The following is a 17,820-nucleotide window of genomic DNA, read 5'->3' as shown; positions in this document are numbered from 1 at the left end:
ATAAATAATATGTGTAACTTTTATAAACATAGCTTATTTGATTTGATCCTGTGTTCTACTCTTTTTTGTCATAAAAGAAAGATTTGGGAATCTTTTAGAAATTTATTCCTATTGATACATGGTAGAATCTTCTTTATCAGTCACTTTGGTTTGCTTACTGTTGTCTAAGACTGTCAAAGCTTTTAGATTTGTCTTGAAAGCAGTGGTAGCAAGTAGACTAAATTAGTTTTTGTCAGTGTAAGATTGAGTCCTAAAAGAATATTGATTGATGTTCTGTAAATCTATTGTCTGTCTTTACAGCCATAGTTTTTGCCAGAAAAATAGGAAGTAACATGCTTTTAAGAGTAGATTAATTTTTGACGAGTTTAACTGAATGAAACTTTTATGATGCAGAAGCCACTCTTCCTAAATTAGACTTAGATGTAAAGTTTCAAAGTAAAATTGAAGATTTGTAGCTAAGACTTTGTTAATCAGGAAGATAGAAGAAATTCCTTTGCTTCCTTAGAAAAAATACATAAGTGTGTGTGCAGAATCTCTAACACACATACACAGCTCCCTTTTTAATCTCAGTAGTTCAGATGAATTCATATATACAACTATATTTGATCTTGAATTATAAATTACTGTATGGTTTGTATTTGATTTGATACAGATAGGACTCATCGTCTTATGTTTATGGAAGAATTATACATTTTAACAATAGAAATTTATGAACCATAGTGCATCATGTGAATTTATTAGCTGACCTATAATGGTATTCTGTTCAATGAATATTTATTAATTTAGCTCAGTTACAATCTAGGTTGAGGGAATTGTTAGAGTTGAAAGAGTTATATTTTGGCCTTTACTTTGAGGGAATTTAGAGGAAGAAGATACGAGAGAGTTGAATTAAACACCATTTATATAATCATGCTGGAGAAAAATAGTCTTGTTTATGATAGTAGCAAGCACTTTTATTGGTGAATATTTTCATAACTGTTTCAAATGAGAAATTTTGAACTTTTCACATAGGTTCTGTGGATCTGAAAATTTTCTCTGTAGTGACAGCACAGAGTAGGTTTTCTTAATTTGTTTAAAATTCCAGGGCAGGGAAGAAAACACAACTTCGCCATTTTTCCCTCTTAGATCCCCTAGAGAGCATATGTGTATCTGGTCCAGGCATCATCTATTGTATAGCTACTGTTTTTTTGTTTTTTTTTGTTTTTTTTTTTTGGTGTGTGTGTGTGTGTGTGTGTGTGTGTGTGTGTGTGTGAAATCCATTTATTTGTAAGTCTCCTCGTAAAGTTTCTTGACATGTATAAGGTTTGATACATAAAAACCTATAAATTTCTCTATATAGGAGTTTTTAGTAAACTACATATTGAAAAGTAGTTTTTAATTTCCACGGTTCTTTAGTTGGACTTAGTTGAAAGGCTTTTGGAAGAAAATTTGAGAGAGAATAATTATGTTAACACCTGGTTTCCATTTTAGGTGATGAAATTAAATTAATCTGATAGGTCTTTAAAAAACATTATTTTTAAATGTTTATTTTTTTGAGAGAGAGAGAGAGACACTCAGAGAGACACTCAGAGAGACACACAGAGATACAGAGCACGAGCAGGGGAAGGGCAGAGAGAGAGGGAGACACAGAATCCAAAGCAGGCTCCGGGATCTGAGTTGTTAGCATAGAGCTTAACAGGGGCTTGAACTCATGAGCTATGAGATCATGAACTGAGATGAAGTTGGACACTTGGACACTTAACTGAGGCATCCAGGGAACCAATCTGATAGGTCTTTTTTTGAGTTTTTAGTACTTTATTTTATTTTATTTTATTTTTAAAAAATTTTAATGCTTTATTTATTTCTAGGAGAGAGAGAGAGAGACAGCGTGAGCAGGGGAGGTTCAGAAGAGAGGGAGTCACAGACTCTGAAACGGGCTCTAGGCTCTGAGCTGGCAGTCAGCACAGAGCCCAATGCGGGGCTCAAACCCACAAACCGCGAGATCATGACCTAAGCGAAAGTCGGATGCTTAACCGACTAAGCCACCCAGGCGCCCCTTGAGTTTTTATTATGAGGTGAAAAAACTTTACATAGCATCATCTTGATTAATGATAATCTTGAGATCTCCTCACAATTAATTGTTTTTAAAACATCTTTAGTTTTTAAATAACATTTTTTGAAGTATAAGATTAAAAAAATTATTTTTAATGTTTATTTAGTTTTGAGAGAGAGACAGTGCACAAGTGGAGGTGGGGGACAGATAGAGGGAGACACAGGATCTGAAGCATGTTCCAGGCTCTGAGCAGGTTCCAAAGCCGAACTCGGGGTTTGAACCTACAAACCATGAGATCATGACCTGAACCAAAGTTGGACACCTAACCAACTGAGCCACCCAGGTGGCCCAGCCATCATTAATATTTTAGTTGATATGTTTTCAGTAATCAAATAAATATATGTATTATGGAAATACTTCTGTCATTACTCTTAAATTGAGATCATATTGTCTGTGTGTTTGAGTCCTGTTTTTGCAATTAATGATGTTTCAGAATTGTTCCAGGTCATTTAAGGTACTTCTACCACATGATTTTTTTTAGGTTTATATATTTATTTTGAGGTAGAGAGCCTGAGCAGGGAAGGGGTAGAGAGAGAGGGAGAGAGAGAATTCCAAGCAGGCTTCATACTGTTAGCACAGAGCCCAGTGTGGGGCTTGAATTCAATGAACTGTGAGATCACGACCTGAGCCAACATTAAGAGTCAGATTTTCAATCAGCTGAACCACCTGAGTACCCCTCTACAACATGATTTAAAAAATATTTTTTTATGTTATTTATTTATTTTGAGAGAGAGTGTGCACAGGAGGGGCAGAGAGAGAGAGAGAGAGGGTGAGAGAGAATCCCAAACAGGCTCCACACTGTCCGCATAGATCCTCACGTGGGACCTGAATCCAAGAACCGTAAGATCATTACCTGAGTGAAACCACGGGTCAGAAGCTTAACCAACTGAGCTGCCCAGGTGCCCCTCTGATGAAGTTTGGTGTGTTGGTTGGGCTCGTGGGGTCCAGAGCCAATGACTAAGAAAGAATTCTTGAAGACGTCTTTGATGCAAAAGTTTCCTTTTGAGTGTTACCCTTCCCCCGATACCATGTTTCCCATCCACTCCCCACAGGTCTTAAGCAGAATTCTGAAGTATACAAACATTTGTTTTCCATCTATCACCCTTTTACATTAAAAGACTTTCAACAGATACATGCATTGAATAAGTGCTAGGTTCTGTCAGCCATCATAGTTCTAGCACTCAGGACTATTAGCTTATAGTCTAATAGAGCAGATAGAAATATATCTAGTAAGACAGATAAGGAGAGATGAACCGTGAGTTGTGGTGATCATGGAAGTCTGTATTCCCAGGGATAACTATCAGGTTTGACATTTGTTTTCTCAGCTCTTCTTAGTTTATATACAGGGCAGCACATTGGCCTACTTTTAGTTCTGTTCTTAGTACTTGTATTGAACACCTACTAATTTGAGACCTTGTTTCTGTTTTCCTATTAAATCTGATAATACATGGTTGGTTAGTCCTCCAAGCAGTTTCTTGGGCATGTTATTATTTGGTCTTATTTAAAGAGACTTTAAAATCCGTTGCTTGTAATTTTTGGAGAAGTTAGCTAGTAATTATGCTATTACTTCTATGACAGTGGGCTTCTCTGCGTTCTGAGTTTCTCTGTGGAAACCTGTGTTCCTTAAAAATGAGAATGACACTTTCATTGATTTGTTAACCTATCTGCTTCCTAGGATGGGCACCCTAGTGAGAGTTATTTCTTCACAAGCAATTTGAAACAGATTGTACTGGTTTTATCCTGCTGTTTAACAGAATGCAGATTTGCTTGTTTGAAAGATCTAGGTCACTGGCATTTCAGACCCAAAATGAAATGTAAGTTCTTAAAGTTCATTTTTTTTAACGTTTATGTATTTTGAGAGAGAGAGAGAATCCTAAGTAGGCTCTGTGCTGTCAGTGCGTAGCCTGATGTGGGGCCCGATGTGGGGCTTGATGTGGAGCTTGATGTGGAGCTCGAACTCAGGAACTGTGAGATCATGATCTGAGCCAAAGTCAAGACTTGGACATTTAACTGACTGAGCCACCTAGGCACCCTGTTAAAGTTCAGTTTTCTTTTTTTAGTTACTGTGAAAGTTACTAGACTGGAGACAAATAACAGTTTGGACTGGTGAAAATCACCGAAGTCTGTCTCCATTGTTATCAGCACTCCATTAGAAATGAAATAACATAGATTATGGTCTAATTATGATAGTTGCTGATATTGTGCATAGTGCTGTATAATTTTATAAAGTTTTATAAAATTTGTAGTAAAAATTTTTCATCCGGTGTTTAATCATTTCATCTGTGTTGAGTCTTCAAAGTAAAATGCCTTATGGTTTGAAGAATGAAAAGGGTGACTAGAGTATATTGTGTCAGTTGGAGAGTTGTAGAAGATCATTTTGGAGAGGAAAGCAGGACTAATCATTTAGGAATTGTAATAACTAATTCTAGACTTTCCCTATTGCTTGAAATCTAGCTAAGATTTTGCAGCAATCAACTGTATTGTATGCTTGGGCTTTCCAGGAAGTAAGTGCTTTGCTAGCTCATCTCCAAAGAAGACCCTCACTGATGCCTCCTGATATTCCTAGCCTTCTGTTCAACATTGGGATCTGCACTAGCCTGTGTCTTATGGTAACTATATAGTCCAGCTGAAGTGATGCTATGCCTCTTCCAGGCCTAACCCTTAAGACAGTTTGATAAGCTTCTGTTTTTGCACTTTTGGGACAGTGAACCATATGTGAGAAATTTGGGTATTCTGTTGGACTGACTATACTGAAAGACTACCTGGAGAGGAAAAAGCACTGAGATAGATGCAGAAAGAGAGAGGCCCAGCCATCCTGGTTTCCCAGTTGAGCCTACCTTTTCCCACAAATGTATTAAAAATGTGTGAGTGAAACAAGCTATCTTGAACATTCTAGCTCCAGCCACCAAAATGGTAGTAGACTCTTGAGAGATTGTTAGGCCAGTAGGGGGAAAAGTGTCCCACAAGAACATTGGCATCTTGACTTCTCCAAGAATCAGAAATAAAAACAAAAACAAAAAAAGAAAAACCACTAAATATTGTTTTAAGGCACTCAGTGCCTTAAACTGAGTACTTTGTTACATGGTAATAGATAAATAGTACAGATGGCTAGTGGACATTTTAAATGGCAATTTTCTAATTCGTTAGAAATTATAAAACTAGTTCAAGCAGAAATATCTAGAATTTCTTGGAATTTCAGAGTCGGATGCAGGAGACAAGCTTGTAAGCAGTCATAGTGTAAGTGGTATCTTTTTTGCAATCACTTTTGCATTCAATAGGAACAGTAATTTTTCCCTGTCAGGGTACATAGTATTCCGTAGTGTACATGTACCATAGTTTACTTAATAGTTTAAGATGGATATTTATATTTTTCTATGTCTAAATTTTCTGTATTACAAATAATGATGCACAAAGTGAATTTATCTAGGATAATTTAAACTTGTCCTCAAAGTGCTTTACAAGTTTATGATACTACCATCTTGACCATTGACATTATTTGTTAGTTATTTATTAGATTGAGAATGGTCATCTTTACTATTCACATGGAGAAACCCAGAATATGCCATATGTATTAGCAGACATGAATTCTGGAACTAATGAAAATGACCTCGGAAAATTTATGATTTGTCTGACAATTTACTAAGGGAAAGAAGGAGCCCCCATCTCATTCTCCCATATCTAAACTTAGTTTGCTATTGTTAATTCTTTCCTCAAAGGAAACTAATGGAAAATCAACCACTATATCAATACTATGAAACTAGTATTTAATAAGTTACACAAATTAGTTGAACTTAAATGTCTTTCTAAGAGTATGTCATAGAGGGGGCAGCAAAACCTGGTGGAAGAAGCATAGACTTCAGGATCATATAACCTGGCAGACCCCTGTTCTGCCACTTTATTATACTGTTTGATAATCATCTGCAAATTGGGGTTAGAAGTATCTACTTTATAGCATAGTTAGGTTATAAAAAGTGCCAAAAATTTGGTGTGTGAATAAATGTTAATTTTCTCTTTCTTCTTGCTGTGTATGTCTAGGAACATAAACTCTAGTTACTGGTTTTTACCTTTACTTTATTCATAAAGGCAAAGCATGTAATAGGACCCTTTATATTTTCATTAATTTTTTTATTTTCATTAATTTTATTTAAATTTTTAAAAAATGTTTTATTTGTTACTAGGAGAGAGAAAGACACAGTGTGAGCAGGGGAGGGTCAGAGAGAGAGGGAGGCACAGAATCTGAAACAGGCTCCAGGCTCTGAGCTGGTTGTCAGCAGCTGCCAGCTGTCAGTTGGCTGTCAGCACAGAGCTCGAACCCATGAACCACGAGATCTTGAGCTGCGCCGAAGCTGGATGCTTAACCGACTGACCCACCCAGGTTCCCCTATATTTTCATTAATTTTAAAAACTGGTTTGGAACGTGCTGCAAAGTGAGCAAGAATACAATTCTTTATAGACTACAGGAAATAATATAACCTGTCTTAGTTTGTATCCATTATCTTTGAATTTTGGGAGTAGGAATAGAAGTTAATACTTTCATTTTGTAGATGTGGGTTCAAACATGAAAGATTGATAGCTACATTTGTGGTGAGCATAGCATAATGTGTAGAATTATTGAATCACTATGTTGTACACTTGAAACTAATGTAACATTGTTTGTCAAGTATACTTCAATTAAAAAATGACAAGAGTTGGAGGGTCACCTAGGAGGCTCAGTTGGGTGGCTTAGTAGGTTAAGGGTCCAACTCTTGATTTCGGCTCAGTGTTGTGGGATCAAGCCCCGTGTTGGGCTCTTCGCTGAGTGTGGAACCTGCTTAAGATTCTCTCTCACTCTCCCTCTTTCTCTCTCCCCTACACTTCCCCTCCCCCACTCATGCATACACGCTCTCTTTCTCTCTGTTAAAAAAAAAGATAATAAAATAACAAGTGTTGGAAAATGGAGTGCTAGGATTATAATGCCAGGTCCTCTGATTCCTACTCTAGTACTTTTTCCTCTAGGTCACTTGCCTAGTGTCCTTTGATTCCCTTGTAACTAATTCTTAGTCTCTTTCCACAATGGTATCATATTTGTTTAATATTCAAGTAGAGCCAACAAAATGCTTAGTCCCTGCTTTGTGTGAGGAATTGTGCTAAGCAGTTATGTTGCCTTTTCCTTTTTCATTTAGAGATAACCTCAGGTGAAAAGGAATTTTTTTTTTTTTTTTTTTTTTTTTTACAAATAGTTTATTGTCAAATTGGTTTCCATATAACACCCAGTGCTCATCCCCACAAGTGCCCTCCTCCATGTCCATCTCCCCTCTCCCCCCGGCATCCATCAGTCCTCAGTTTGTTTCTCAGCATTCAAGAGTCTCTCGTGGTTTGCCTCTCTCCCTTTCCCCCATTTCCTCCCTTCTTCTCCCCCATGGTCCTCAGTTAAGTTCCTCCTAATCCTCCTATACGTGCAAACATGTGATATTTGTCCTTCTCTACCTGACTTATTCGCTAAGCATAACACCCTCAAGATCCATCCATGTTGCTACACATGGCCAGATTTCATCCTTTCTCATTGCCATGTAGTATTCCATGGTATAGGTAAACCACATCTTCATGATCCATTCGTCCGTTGATGGACACTTAGGCTCTTTCCATGTTTTGGCTATTGTTGAGAGTGCTGCTATGAACATTGGGGTACATGTGCTCCTATGCATCAGCATTTCTGTATCCCTTGGGTAAATTCCTAGCAGTGCTATTGCTGGGTCATAGGGGAGTTCTATTGTTATTCAGGTGAAAAGGAATTTGAAAGCTAAGCTGGTATTTTTATGTTACAATGATCCTCAAACTTTTTGTATGAAGTTACTGTTTTCAATCTGAAATAGTATGACCATGTAGTTGTGATGAGAGTCCCTTAGTTGAAGAAGATAAAGAATATTGATGGTGAAAATTTTTAGTTCTTTGAGACGTAATAATTGGTGGAAGTGTTTGGCATCATTGTAGGCATACCATCAAAACATATATAATGGAAAGGAAGATGGTAAACACAGTACTGTGTAAGGCTTTGCTATCTAGTTTTGCTTTATGCTATGAATTTGTTTAGAAATGAGAGGTTTTGTTACATGAATAATGCTGTATTTAAATTACACTTTGTAAGGTAAAATCTTGTTCCAATTTGAAGACCTTGGAAATTGTCTTGAATTCTCTATGTATTTTAAGTGTCAGTATATTATTTAATTTCTGAAACCAAAAGTAGATTGGTACGTATAGAAGACCTCCAGGGGACTCTACCAACTGCAACTGTAGAAATTTTTTCTTTTAAAAAAATTTTTTTAAATGTTTATTTTATTTTTTAAATGTTTATTTATTTTTGAGAGAAAGAGCTTGAGCAGGGGAGGGGCAGAGAGAGAGGGAGACCTAGAATCCCAAGCAGGTTCCAGGCTCTGAGCTGTCAGCACAGAGCCCAGTGCAGGGCTCAGTCTCATGAATGGCGAGATTGTGACCTGAGCTGAAGTTGGAGGCTTAATTGACTAAGCCACCCAGGTGCTCCAAATGTTTGTTTATCTTGGAGATAAGAACAGACAGAGCAAGAGCCTGGGAGGACCAGGGAGAGAGGGAGAGACAGAATCTGAAACAGGCTCCATGCTCTGAGCTGTCAGCACAGAGCCTGATGCAGGGCTTGAACCCTTGAACAGTGAGATCATGACCTGATCAGAGCTGGATGCTTAACCAACTGAGCCACCCAGGTGCCCCTAGAAATTATTTTCTTACTGCTAATTCTTTATCATTGTTAACTCTTTTATCACTGCCTTTTAAAATTAAAACACACATGTATACCTATGCCCTGAAATCTTGGAGTATTAATTATAGGCCTCAGAGAAATATCTTACTGTGTGTAAATTATTTTTGATAGTTTTTTTAGATTGAGAGACAGGAAGGAAATAGATAAGGTAATTTATTTATCATTTGAGAAACTGTTCTTATTATAAACCTGTCTCTTTGTAATCAAAATATAAGAAATGTAGAAATGGAGATACTTTTAGGAAAGGCTTCATTATTTTTTAACATGTTTATATTGGCAAATTATGCACCTTTAAATAAAATGTCTGAAAATTGTTTTTCTCTAAAAATCATATAATGATTAGTCTCTAGCCAAGTCCATTTGTTATTCTGATAGTTGTGTATTGTTTCTGTTATGATAGGAATGTGTCAAATGTGAAGGTGACATTACCATCCCTTTGTAAAAAAATTTTTTTTAATGTTATTTATTTTTGAGACAGAGACAGAGCTTGAGCAGGGGAGGGGCAGAGAGAGAAGGAGACACGGAATCCAAAGGAGGCTCCAGTCTCCGAGCTGACAGTAGAGAGCCCGGTGAAGGGCTTGAACTCACGGACCACGAGATCATGACGTGAGCCAAATTTGGAGGCTTAACTGACTGAGCCACCCAGGCGCCTCTACCATCCATTTTTTTTTTTAATGTTTGATTTATTTCTGAGAGAGAGAGAGCGTGAGCGGGGGAGGGTCAGAGAGAAGAGGGAGACACAGAATCCGAAACAGGCTCCAGGCTCTGAGCTGGCTGTGAGCACAGAGCCCGACGTGGGGCTCGAACCCACGAACCGTGAGATCATGACCTGAGCCAAAGTTGGACGCTTAACCGACTGAGCCACCCGGATGCCCCTCTACCATCCATTTTTTAAGAAGACTTTTTAAAGATTTTATTTTTAGGAGCAGTAGTAGGTTCCTCACAATATTAATAGGAAGGTACAGAGAGTTCCTATATATCCTCTGCCCCCTTACTGTGTAGCCTTCCCCATCATCCGTTTCCCCTACCGGAGTGGTACATTTGTTATAATTGATGAATCTGCAGTGACACATCATAATCACCCAAAGTTCATAGTTTTCCACAGGGTTCACTTCTAGTGTTGTTCTGTGGACTTGGACAAATAAATAATGACATATATCCATTATTATAGTATTGTACAGAGTAGCATCACTGCCCTAAAAATTCTCTGTTCCACCTATTTATTGCTTTTCCTCCGCAACCAATGATCTATTTTCTTCATAGTTCTACCTTTTCCAGGATGTCATACAGTTGGATGTCATATAGAACAGTGTGTAGTTATTTTAGGTTGGCTTTCTCTTATTTAGTAATGTGCACTTCAGGCTCCTCCATATCTTTTTATGGTTTGATAGCTCCATTTTTTTTTTTTTAAAGCACTGAGTAATATTACATTGTCTGAATGTACAACATTTATGTATTTATCTATGTTCTTGATATGGCATCTTAGTTCTTACAAGTATTAGCAATTATGAATTAAGCTGCTATAAACATCCAAATGCAGGCTTTTGTATGGACATATTTTCAACTCCTTTGGGTGAATACCAAAGAGTATATTTCCTGGATCATATGGTAAGAGTACACATATTTTCTTAATTTTTTTTTAATTTTTTTTTTTTTTTTTTTGAGAGAGAGAATGAGAGCAGGGGTGAGGAAGAGAAAGAGAGGGGGAGAGAGAATCCCAAGCAGGTTCCATGCTGTCAGTGTAGCATCCAGTGCAGAGCTTGAACTCACGAACCATGAGATCATCACCTGAGCCAAAATCAAGAGCCAGACCCTTAACTGAGCCACCCAGGTGCCCCAGGTTATGGTTAATTTGTAAGAAGCTGGCACACTGTCTTCTAAAGTGGCTGTACTATTTTACATTTCCAGTGTAGCAACAAATTCCCAGCAGAGAATGAGACTTCCTGTTCCACAACTTCATCTGCATTTGGTGTTGTAGGATTTTACAGATTTTGGCCATTCTCATAGGTGTTTGATGGTATCTTGTTTTCCTGTTATTTTTGTTTTGTTTTGTTTTTGTTTTTTAAAAGAACAAGCACCCACAGTCTCAAGCAGATTTCATGCCCGGCATGGAGCCCCGCTTGAGGGCTCATTCTCATGACCCTGAGATCATGACCTGAGCTGAAATCAAGTGTAAGATGTTCAACAGACTGAGCCACCTGGCGCCCCAAGTGGTATCTCGGTTTAATTTGCATTTCCTTTATGACATTTGATCATTTGCCATTTATGTGTTTTCTTTGATGAGCTGTCTGTTAAGGTTCTTTGGCACATTTTTCTTAATCAAGTTGCCGTTTTTCTTATTGAATTTTAAGAGTTCTTTGTATATTTTGGATAACAGTCCTTTATCAGGTGTCTTTTGCAAATATTTTCTCATAATCTGTGGCTTAGTTTCTCATTTACTTGACAGTGTCTCTCCCAGAACAGATTTTTTTTCTAATTTTAATGAAGTCTAGCTTGTCAGCGATCTCTTCCATGGATTGTGCCTTTGTATTGCATTAAAAAAAAAAATCTCCATACCCAAGTTCATCTAGTTTTCTCCTATGTTATCTCCTAGGAATTTTATAATTTTGCATTTTGCATTTAGGTTTATAATCTTTTCTGATTTAATTTTTGTGGGTAAGTTCTGTGCCTAGATGCATTTTTTTTTTTTTTTTTGCATGTGGATGCCCATTTATTCCAGAACCATTGGCTGAAAAAACTGTCTTTGCTCCATTATATTGTCCCTGTTCCTTTGCCAAAGATCATGTGACTTTCTTTATGGAGTCTAGTTCTGGGTTCTGGGTTTTCCTCCAATGATTTATTTGTCTATTTTTTTGCCAAAACCAAACCATCTTGCTTACGGTAGCTTTATATTAATCTTAAAGTTGGGTTGTGTCAGTCCTTCAATTTTGTTCCTCTTTAATATTATGTTGGCTATTCTTGATCTTTTGCCACTCCATATAAACTTTAGAATCAATTTGTTGATATCTACAAAATGTCTTGCTGGAATTTTGACTGAGACTATGCTGAATCTATAGATCAATTTGGGAGATACTGACGTCTTGACAATATTGAACCTTTCTACCCATGAACATGATATGTCTCCATTTATTTAGTTCTTGATTTTGTTCCACAGATTTTTGTAATTTTCTTCATGTAGAACATGTTTTGTTAGATTTATACCAGTCTCATTTTTGGGGTGCTAATGTAAATGATGCTGTTTTTAATTTCAAATTTGACTCTTTTATTGTGTATAGGAAAGTGATTGACTTTCACATATTAGCCTTGAATTCTGCAATTTTAGTGTATAAATTGCTTATTAGTTCCTGGAGTTTTTTTCTTAATCTTTCTTTATTTTCTACATAGATGATCATGTCATCTGCAAATAAAGACAGTTTTATTTCTTTCTTCAAAATTTGTATACCATTTATTTCCTTTTTATTGTCTTACTGCATTTTCCCCCACTATTATGTTGATGATCATTAACATTTTTATTCACCTTTCTGTGAAATCTATGTTAAAATTTTCTTCTTTATATTTATTCTGCAGCTCACCAAAGCTCATCGACAAGGACACATGGTGAAAGTAGACTGGCTGGACAGATTGACATTTAGAGAAATAGAAATGATAAATGAGGTGGGTTGTATCCCTTTTTTTCTTTTTTTTTCCAAAATAATTTTTCCAGATTTCTAAGTCAAACTTTTTTTTTTTGAAGTTTATCTTATTTATTATGAGAGATAGAGCTTGCATATGTGCATAAGTTGTGGAGGTGCAGAGAGAGGGAAGTGTGGTGCCAGCATGGAGTTCAACCTGGGGCTTGAGCCCAAGAATCATGAGGTCATGATCTGAGCCGAAATCAAGAGTCAGCAGCTTAAGTGACTGAGCCACCAGGCACCCCTCTAAGTCAAACTTTTTGAGAAGCATTGTTTATTGCCAGATAACTCACAAATGTGAGAGCGTTGAGGATAACCTGTAGTTGTGAGTTCTATGCTAATAAGTGGGAAACTTGAGGTATCTGTTTTTCTTTAATTTCAATGTTCTGTCAAACCATGAAGCAGGCATTGAGTGTCCTTAGTGTACTGAGTATTAAACTAGTGAAGCCTGTCTTAGACTTGATGCCTCTCTTGGGTGTTCTCTTTCTCCATTTGGCAGCTTATGTAGACATTCAGTTCAGTATTGGATTCTTTCAACACAGTGCTACCTCTTTAATTGTATACACTTGATACTATGTGTATTATGTACTACTTAGAGGACTCTGCACCCTTAGTAAAGTTACATGGTTCAAAGTAATTTATTTGTTTTTTGATCTTGTTTATTTGTTCCAAAATACATTTAATTAAAAGATGGCTTCCATGAAACTCCAAAAGTTAGAACAAAATTTTATTTTCTTTTTTATATATTTGCACTGCCATACTGGATTTTGGCCTCACATTCTGTGTCTGGATAATAGAACAGTTATTTTAATCAAATTAGGAGATAGGAATTTCAGCTTTTGTGATATACCTAATTTACTGTGGTTACCACAGAGCACAACTGACTTATTTTATATTCTGTGAATGTTTTTTAGCAGGTTGAAAGAGAGAAACCTTTAATTTACAATGTTAAAAGTTAAATTCTACTATTGTTTATTTTTAAAAAATGAGCGTTTTGTTTAACAATACTTACATTCAGTATGAATAAACTGGGTATCTTTTCTAAATTTATTCATAATACATTTTCATATTGAAACTGAAAGAAAAATTTATATTTTGAATTTTTATAAGAGTCACATTCCTAAAATAGTTAAATCAAAGTGGTTTAATTTTTCTGTTCTTCAATTTAGATACCCTTGAGAGTAGAAGAAGCAGTGTTACCACTTGTCCAGCCTATTCACCTTCCCTTCTTTAAAAGATAGGAGAGCATTGCCATTACCGTAATTAGACTATAATATGCTTCATAGAGCCGAACAATTTAAGTGACTTCTTTGGACCTTTATGATATTATACATATAGATTTAAAGCCATTTTTAAAACTGGGTTAAGACTTATCACGCTTTTAGACTTCATTTTATTTTCACTTTATTATTGTCCTAGTGTTTGCTTTTTACTTACAAAGACACATTTATACATGCAGGATTTTTTTATTTTGGAGAAAAGTAACTATTTCCCCAGTATATTTAAAGTATATTGATGAAAATGTATAAATGATTGCCAGTTATCTTAAGATCATTTGTGAATTGCGAAAAATTTGTAAAGGTTTTGAAGCTCAAATGGCTTCTGTCTTTAACTATATACTTTGTTTTTTGTTATACTTAATTTCTGTAGTTAGATATATGGTTTAAGGCTAAACAGTTCTTAAAATTATTAGAAGTACAAATCTTTATTTCTGAAATAAAATAGTTTTCATGGAAATATATATAAAATATCTTCAAGATTTTATTCCAAACTAGAATAAACCAGAAATGTCATTAATTTTGAGGAGGGAGTTATAGGTGAATGGTAGACACTACTTTATAAAACAGTGGTGCTGTATAAAATAAAATAGCAGTACTATATACAACTGTGTTTATAATAATGCAATAAAAATTTATTACATTTTAATTTGTACTTGATAGATCATGTATTACTGAATTGGGAATAATGATGCATTACTGATCCTTTAAGGGAATGTTGAAGATCATTATTTTTCTTAAAAATCTTTTTTTTTTTAGAGTGAAAAACGAAGCTCTAATTTCATGTATTTGATGGTTGAATTTCGATGTGTCAAGTGTGATGATAAGGAATATGGTATTGTTTATTATGAAAAGGTATTTGTCTTTGAACTGTTTATAGTTTCTAAAGTAGAGGGGAGGGAAAACATTAAAAAAAATTACTGTTATACCTGCTGAGATGAATTATTTGGTTGCAGGATAGCAGCAGACAGCTGTCAGCAGCAGCTGTCTGTGTATGCACAAATCAGATCATACAGCTACAACGAGATTACAGCACCGTTCATTCATGTAATAGAGTTCTGGGTTCCAGAATTCAATACATATGCAACAGATTAAAAGCTTTTTGATTAATTGTTTCATAAATTAACAGTAGGACATTCAAGCAATAGCTTTATTAAGAATTAGTATTCATTTGAAAAATAAGAATAGTTTTTTAAGTGATAAGTGGTTGAAAATTAAGGGTATATTATTTGAATAAGCATAATGTGTTGGATTGTAGATGTGATCCTAACATAAGTATGTTCATGAAAGCCTTTCTAAATAAGTATTTATTTATATAATTAATGCTGAATTAAGAAAATCATGTTATCAGGCTGAGTGATAACAAGTATGCACTTCTGGATTTGTTCTGGTCTGCTCATTACGCAAAAGAAAGTAGCTGTATGTTTGATATGTAGCTAGATGAAAAATATCTGTGCCTTAAATGCTTGTTGAAGGATCTTAATTTAAGCACTATAGAAATAATTGCATGCGTAGTTCAAAACTATATAAACCAGGTATTATTGTGGAAATACTTAGGTGCATAAATCATTGGGGGTGAGAACAGACTTTTGATACATTGCATAATAGAATAGTATTTCTTCTAGTATATAGTTATATGTAGTTTATTAGTATTAATACTTCTAAATTGTATTTATGCTTTGGTGTTATTTATTAAAGCTGTCACAGTGATCTTTGAAAACACATCTTTTTATAACTAAATTACTATTTGAAAGATGTTTTTGTAATGGAGTTTTAAGGTTTATATAGTTAATTTATGGTCATTTTTTCTGGTACTTTTCAAGTTAACACATGTTTTTCTCTTTAGCTTGTATCCCTTCCCTTTAATAAAAGGTTAGGAAAGGTTACCTTGTTTCAGCCTTTTATAAATGATAATCTTTGGTAAAGAGACATTAGGAGGTTAGACTATTTAACATTGTTTATTAATTCATTAGAAAAACTATACTAAAAACAATGAGAAATTCAGATGAGTGAAATTATTTTGTCACCAATATACTTTAATAAGCTCACATTTTTCATTTTATACTATGTATAATTTAATTTAAAGCATTATTTCCTGCCCTAATGGAGTTTATATTGCAAAACATGCTAATGGAAATGGTACTTTCAAACATAAGAGATGTGAAGAATCTTTTGAAAGACAGCTTTGATAATAGATGAAATAATAACAGAATAAAAATTAGAAGAATTTCAAGTATTTTTGAAAAGGTTATTGACCCCTTTCTACTGCTTCTTGAAAATTGCTCATAAATTAATGCCTGTCCACCTACCCTGTCATATTTCCACTTAGTGTAAAGATTGCTGGGCCTGTGTATTGAATCTAATGGAAATAGACTTTCTTGTCACCTGTCTTTTGTGACAGATAGCCTTAGTGAAGATTACTTGTCACAGTTGGGCTGATAAATGTGTTTTCTGGTATTGTGACTGAGAACCAGCCTGTTAAACAACGGCTGTGGGAATTTGTGGTTTTCTGTAAGACTCAATTACTGAACTAAAGGAAAGTCACACAGTACTTCCCCTATTTCAGTCTCTCCTGGTTTTGTTGCACATTATCAAACAAAGGAAATACTAGCATTTTGAAATTGACAGAAGAACTTGATGCAAGGTGTGCAGTTAAGAGGAAATGAATTTTAGACTTAATTAGTTTAGCTTTTTCCACTGTGTATGCAGTAACATTTGTTATGCTGATTTACCTCTCGTCTGATTTGGATAAAAATAAAAGCCAATACTCCTGAAAAATGATAATACCAACAAAATAAGACAGCTTGATTTCTTAAGAATTGATGGATGGCTTCTTACTATTCAAGTTTGCATTGCGTTGAGGGGGTGTCCCTCTGAGAAGCAATGCTATTGACTCTGTAGCTGTGTATAAAATTCAGCAACATTAAGTCCACACCTAAAGTTTGACTTCTTTGAATGGAACTTAATTGTGATAATTTGAAAAGTTGCCAACATCTACTCAGTAGTTTTTGCAGGTGATGCAACACATCTCTTGTGTATTTTATTCATATTTATACTTAGTATATTTCAATTATACTTTGTGGTTTCTTGTTCTAAGTTGGAAAATTAGGGCATACTAATTTTGACCCATTATCATTATAAACAGTCAAAAATAGCTGACAAAAACAATTTGCTAATTCTAGATCTAATATATCTAAAAACTATTAACAAGTTTTTATTGTTAGATTTTATTTTTCCTAAAGTATTTCATCAGCAACAACAGGTAAAATATGGATATGTATTTTAAAATACAGTTGAAAGAAGATTCTTTTTTTTTAAATGAAGGAATGATGTTCATTACATAGAATTAAAATACATAGGAGTGTGCATTATCATGTATTATTTCTTATCATCCGGTTACATTTAACCTGTTTCTTAACTTACTACATTGTAACCCAGGATGGTGATGAGTCATCTCCAATTTTAACAAGCTTTGAGATAGTGAAGGTTCCTGACCCTCAGATGTCTATGGTGAGTTATTGCCAAATTTCTTATGAAAGTGCTTTTCTCCACAGTGATTATGACTTGGATCCACAGATACACTTTTTTTTTTTTTTTTTTTTTTTTAAAAACAGTGTAACTAACTCCCTTAGCTGAAAGTAATTCATAAGTCCATTTTAGCTATCTGGAGTCAAGTTCAGTGGAACTTTTACAGTATCAACACCTAAAAATAAGGTCAGGATAATGTAGTATTGGGGAACCATTTTATTTGAATTATTGGAAGAGCTAGAGAATGTAGTCTTGAGGTGAGAACAGAGGGAACAGGTATTTGAAAGGTTGTCATCCTGTGGGAGGGGAGTTTGTTTACACTGGGATGAAACTGTACGCTCAATGAATGATAGTTATAGGGAGACTGATTTTGTTGAAAGATATGGAAGATCGTTGTAGCTACAAGAACTGTTTAATCTGTTTCTGTTTTTGTTTTCCTTTCATAGTTTATTGTCTAGTTGGTTTCCATATAACCCCGGTGCT

At 35.2% G+C, this 17,820-nt stretch overlaps 1 protein-coding gene across 2 annotated transcripts in view; it reads left to right on the top strand.

The window, feature by feature from the left end:
• Positions 1–17,820, top strand: part of PIK3C3 (phosphatidylinositol 3-kinase catalytic subunit type 3) — a 150,246-nt gene that overhangs the window by 35,337 nt on the left and 97,089 nt on the right. Inside the window, exons 5-7 of one of the 2 annotated variants that reach the window (XM_039221754.1) lie at positions 12,429–12,515; positions 14,569–14,664; positions 17,248–17,319. In XM_039221754.1, coding sequence (XP_039077685.1) covers positions 12,429–12,515; positions 14,569–14,664; positions 17,248–17,319 — 255 coding nt within the window. The remainder of the gene's footprint in view (positions 1–12,428; positions 12,516–14,568; positions 14,665–17,247; positions 17,320–17,820) is intronic. The other variant, XM_039221755.1, reaches the window with a different exon arrangement.

Source organism: Hyaena hyaena, unplaced genomic scaffold (genome assembly GCF_003009895.1).
Source record: "Hyaena hyaena isolate Hyena2069 unplaced genomic scaffold, ASM300989v1 scaffold_1007, whole genome shotgun sequence".
NCBI lineage: Eukaryota > Metazoa > Chordata > Mammalia > Carnivora > Hyaenidae > Hyaena > Hyaena hyaena.
The sequence above is the reverse complement of the archived record's forward strand: the minus strand, read 5'-3'. Positions and strand labels throughout refer to the sequence as shown.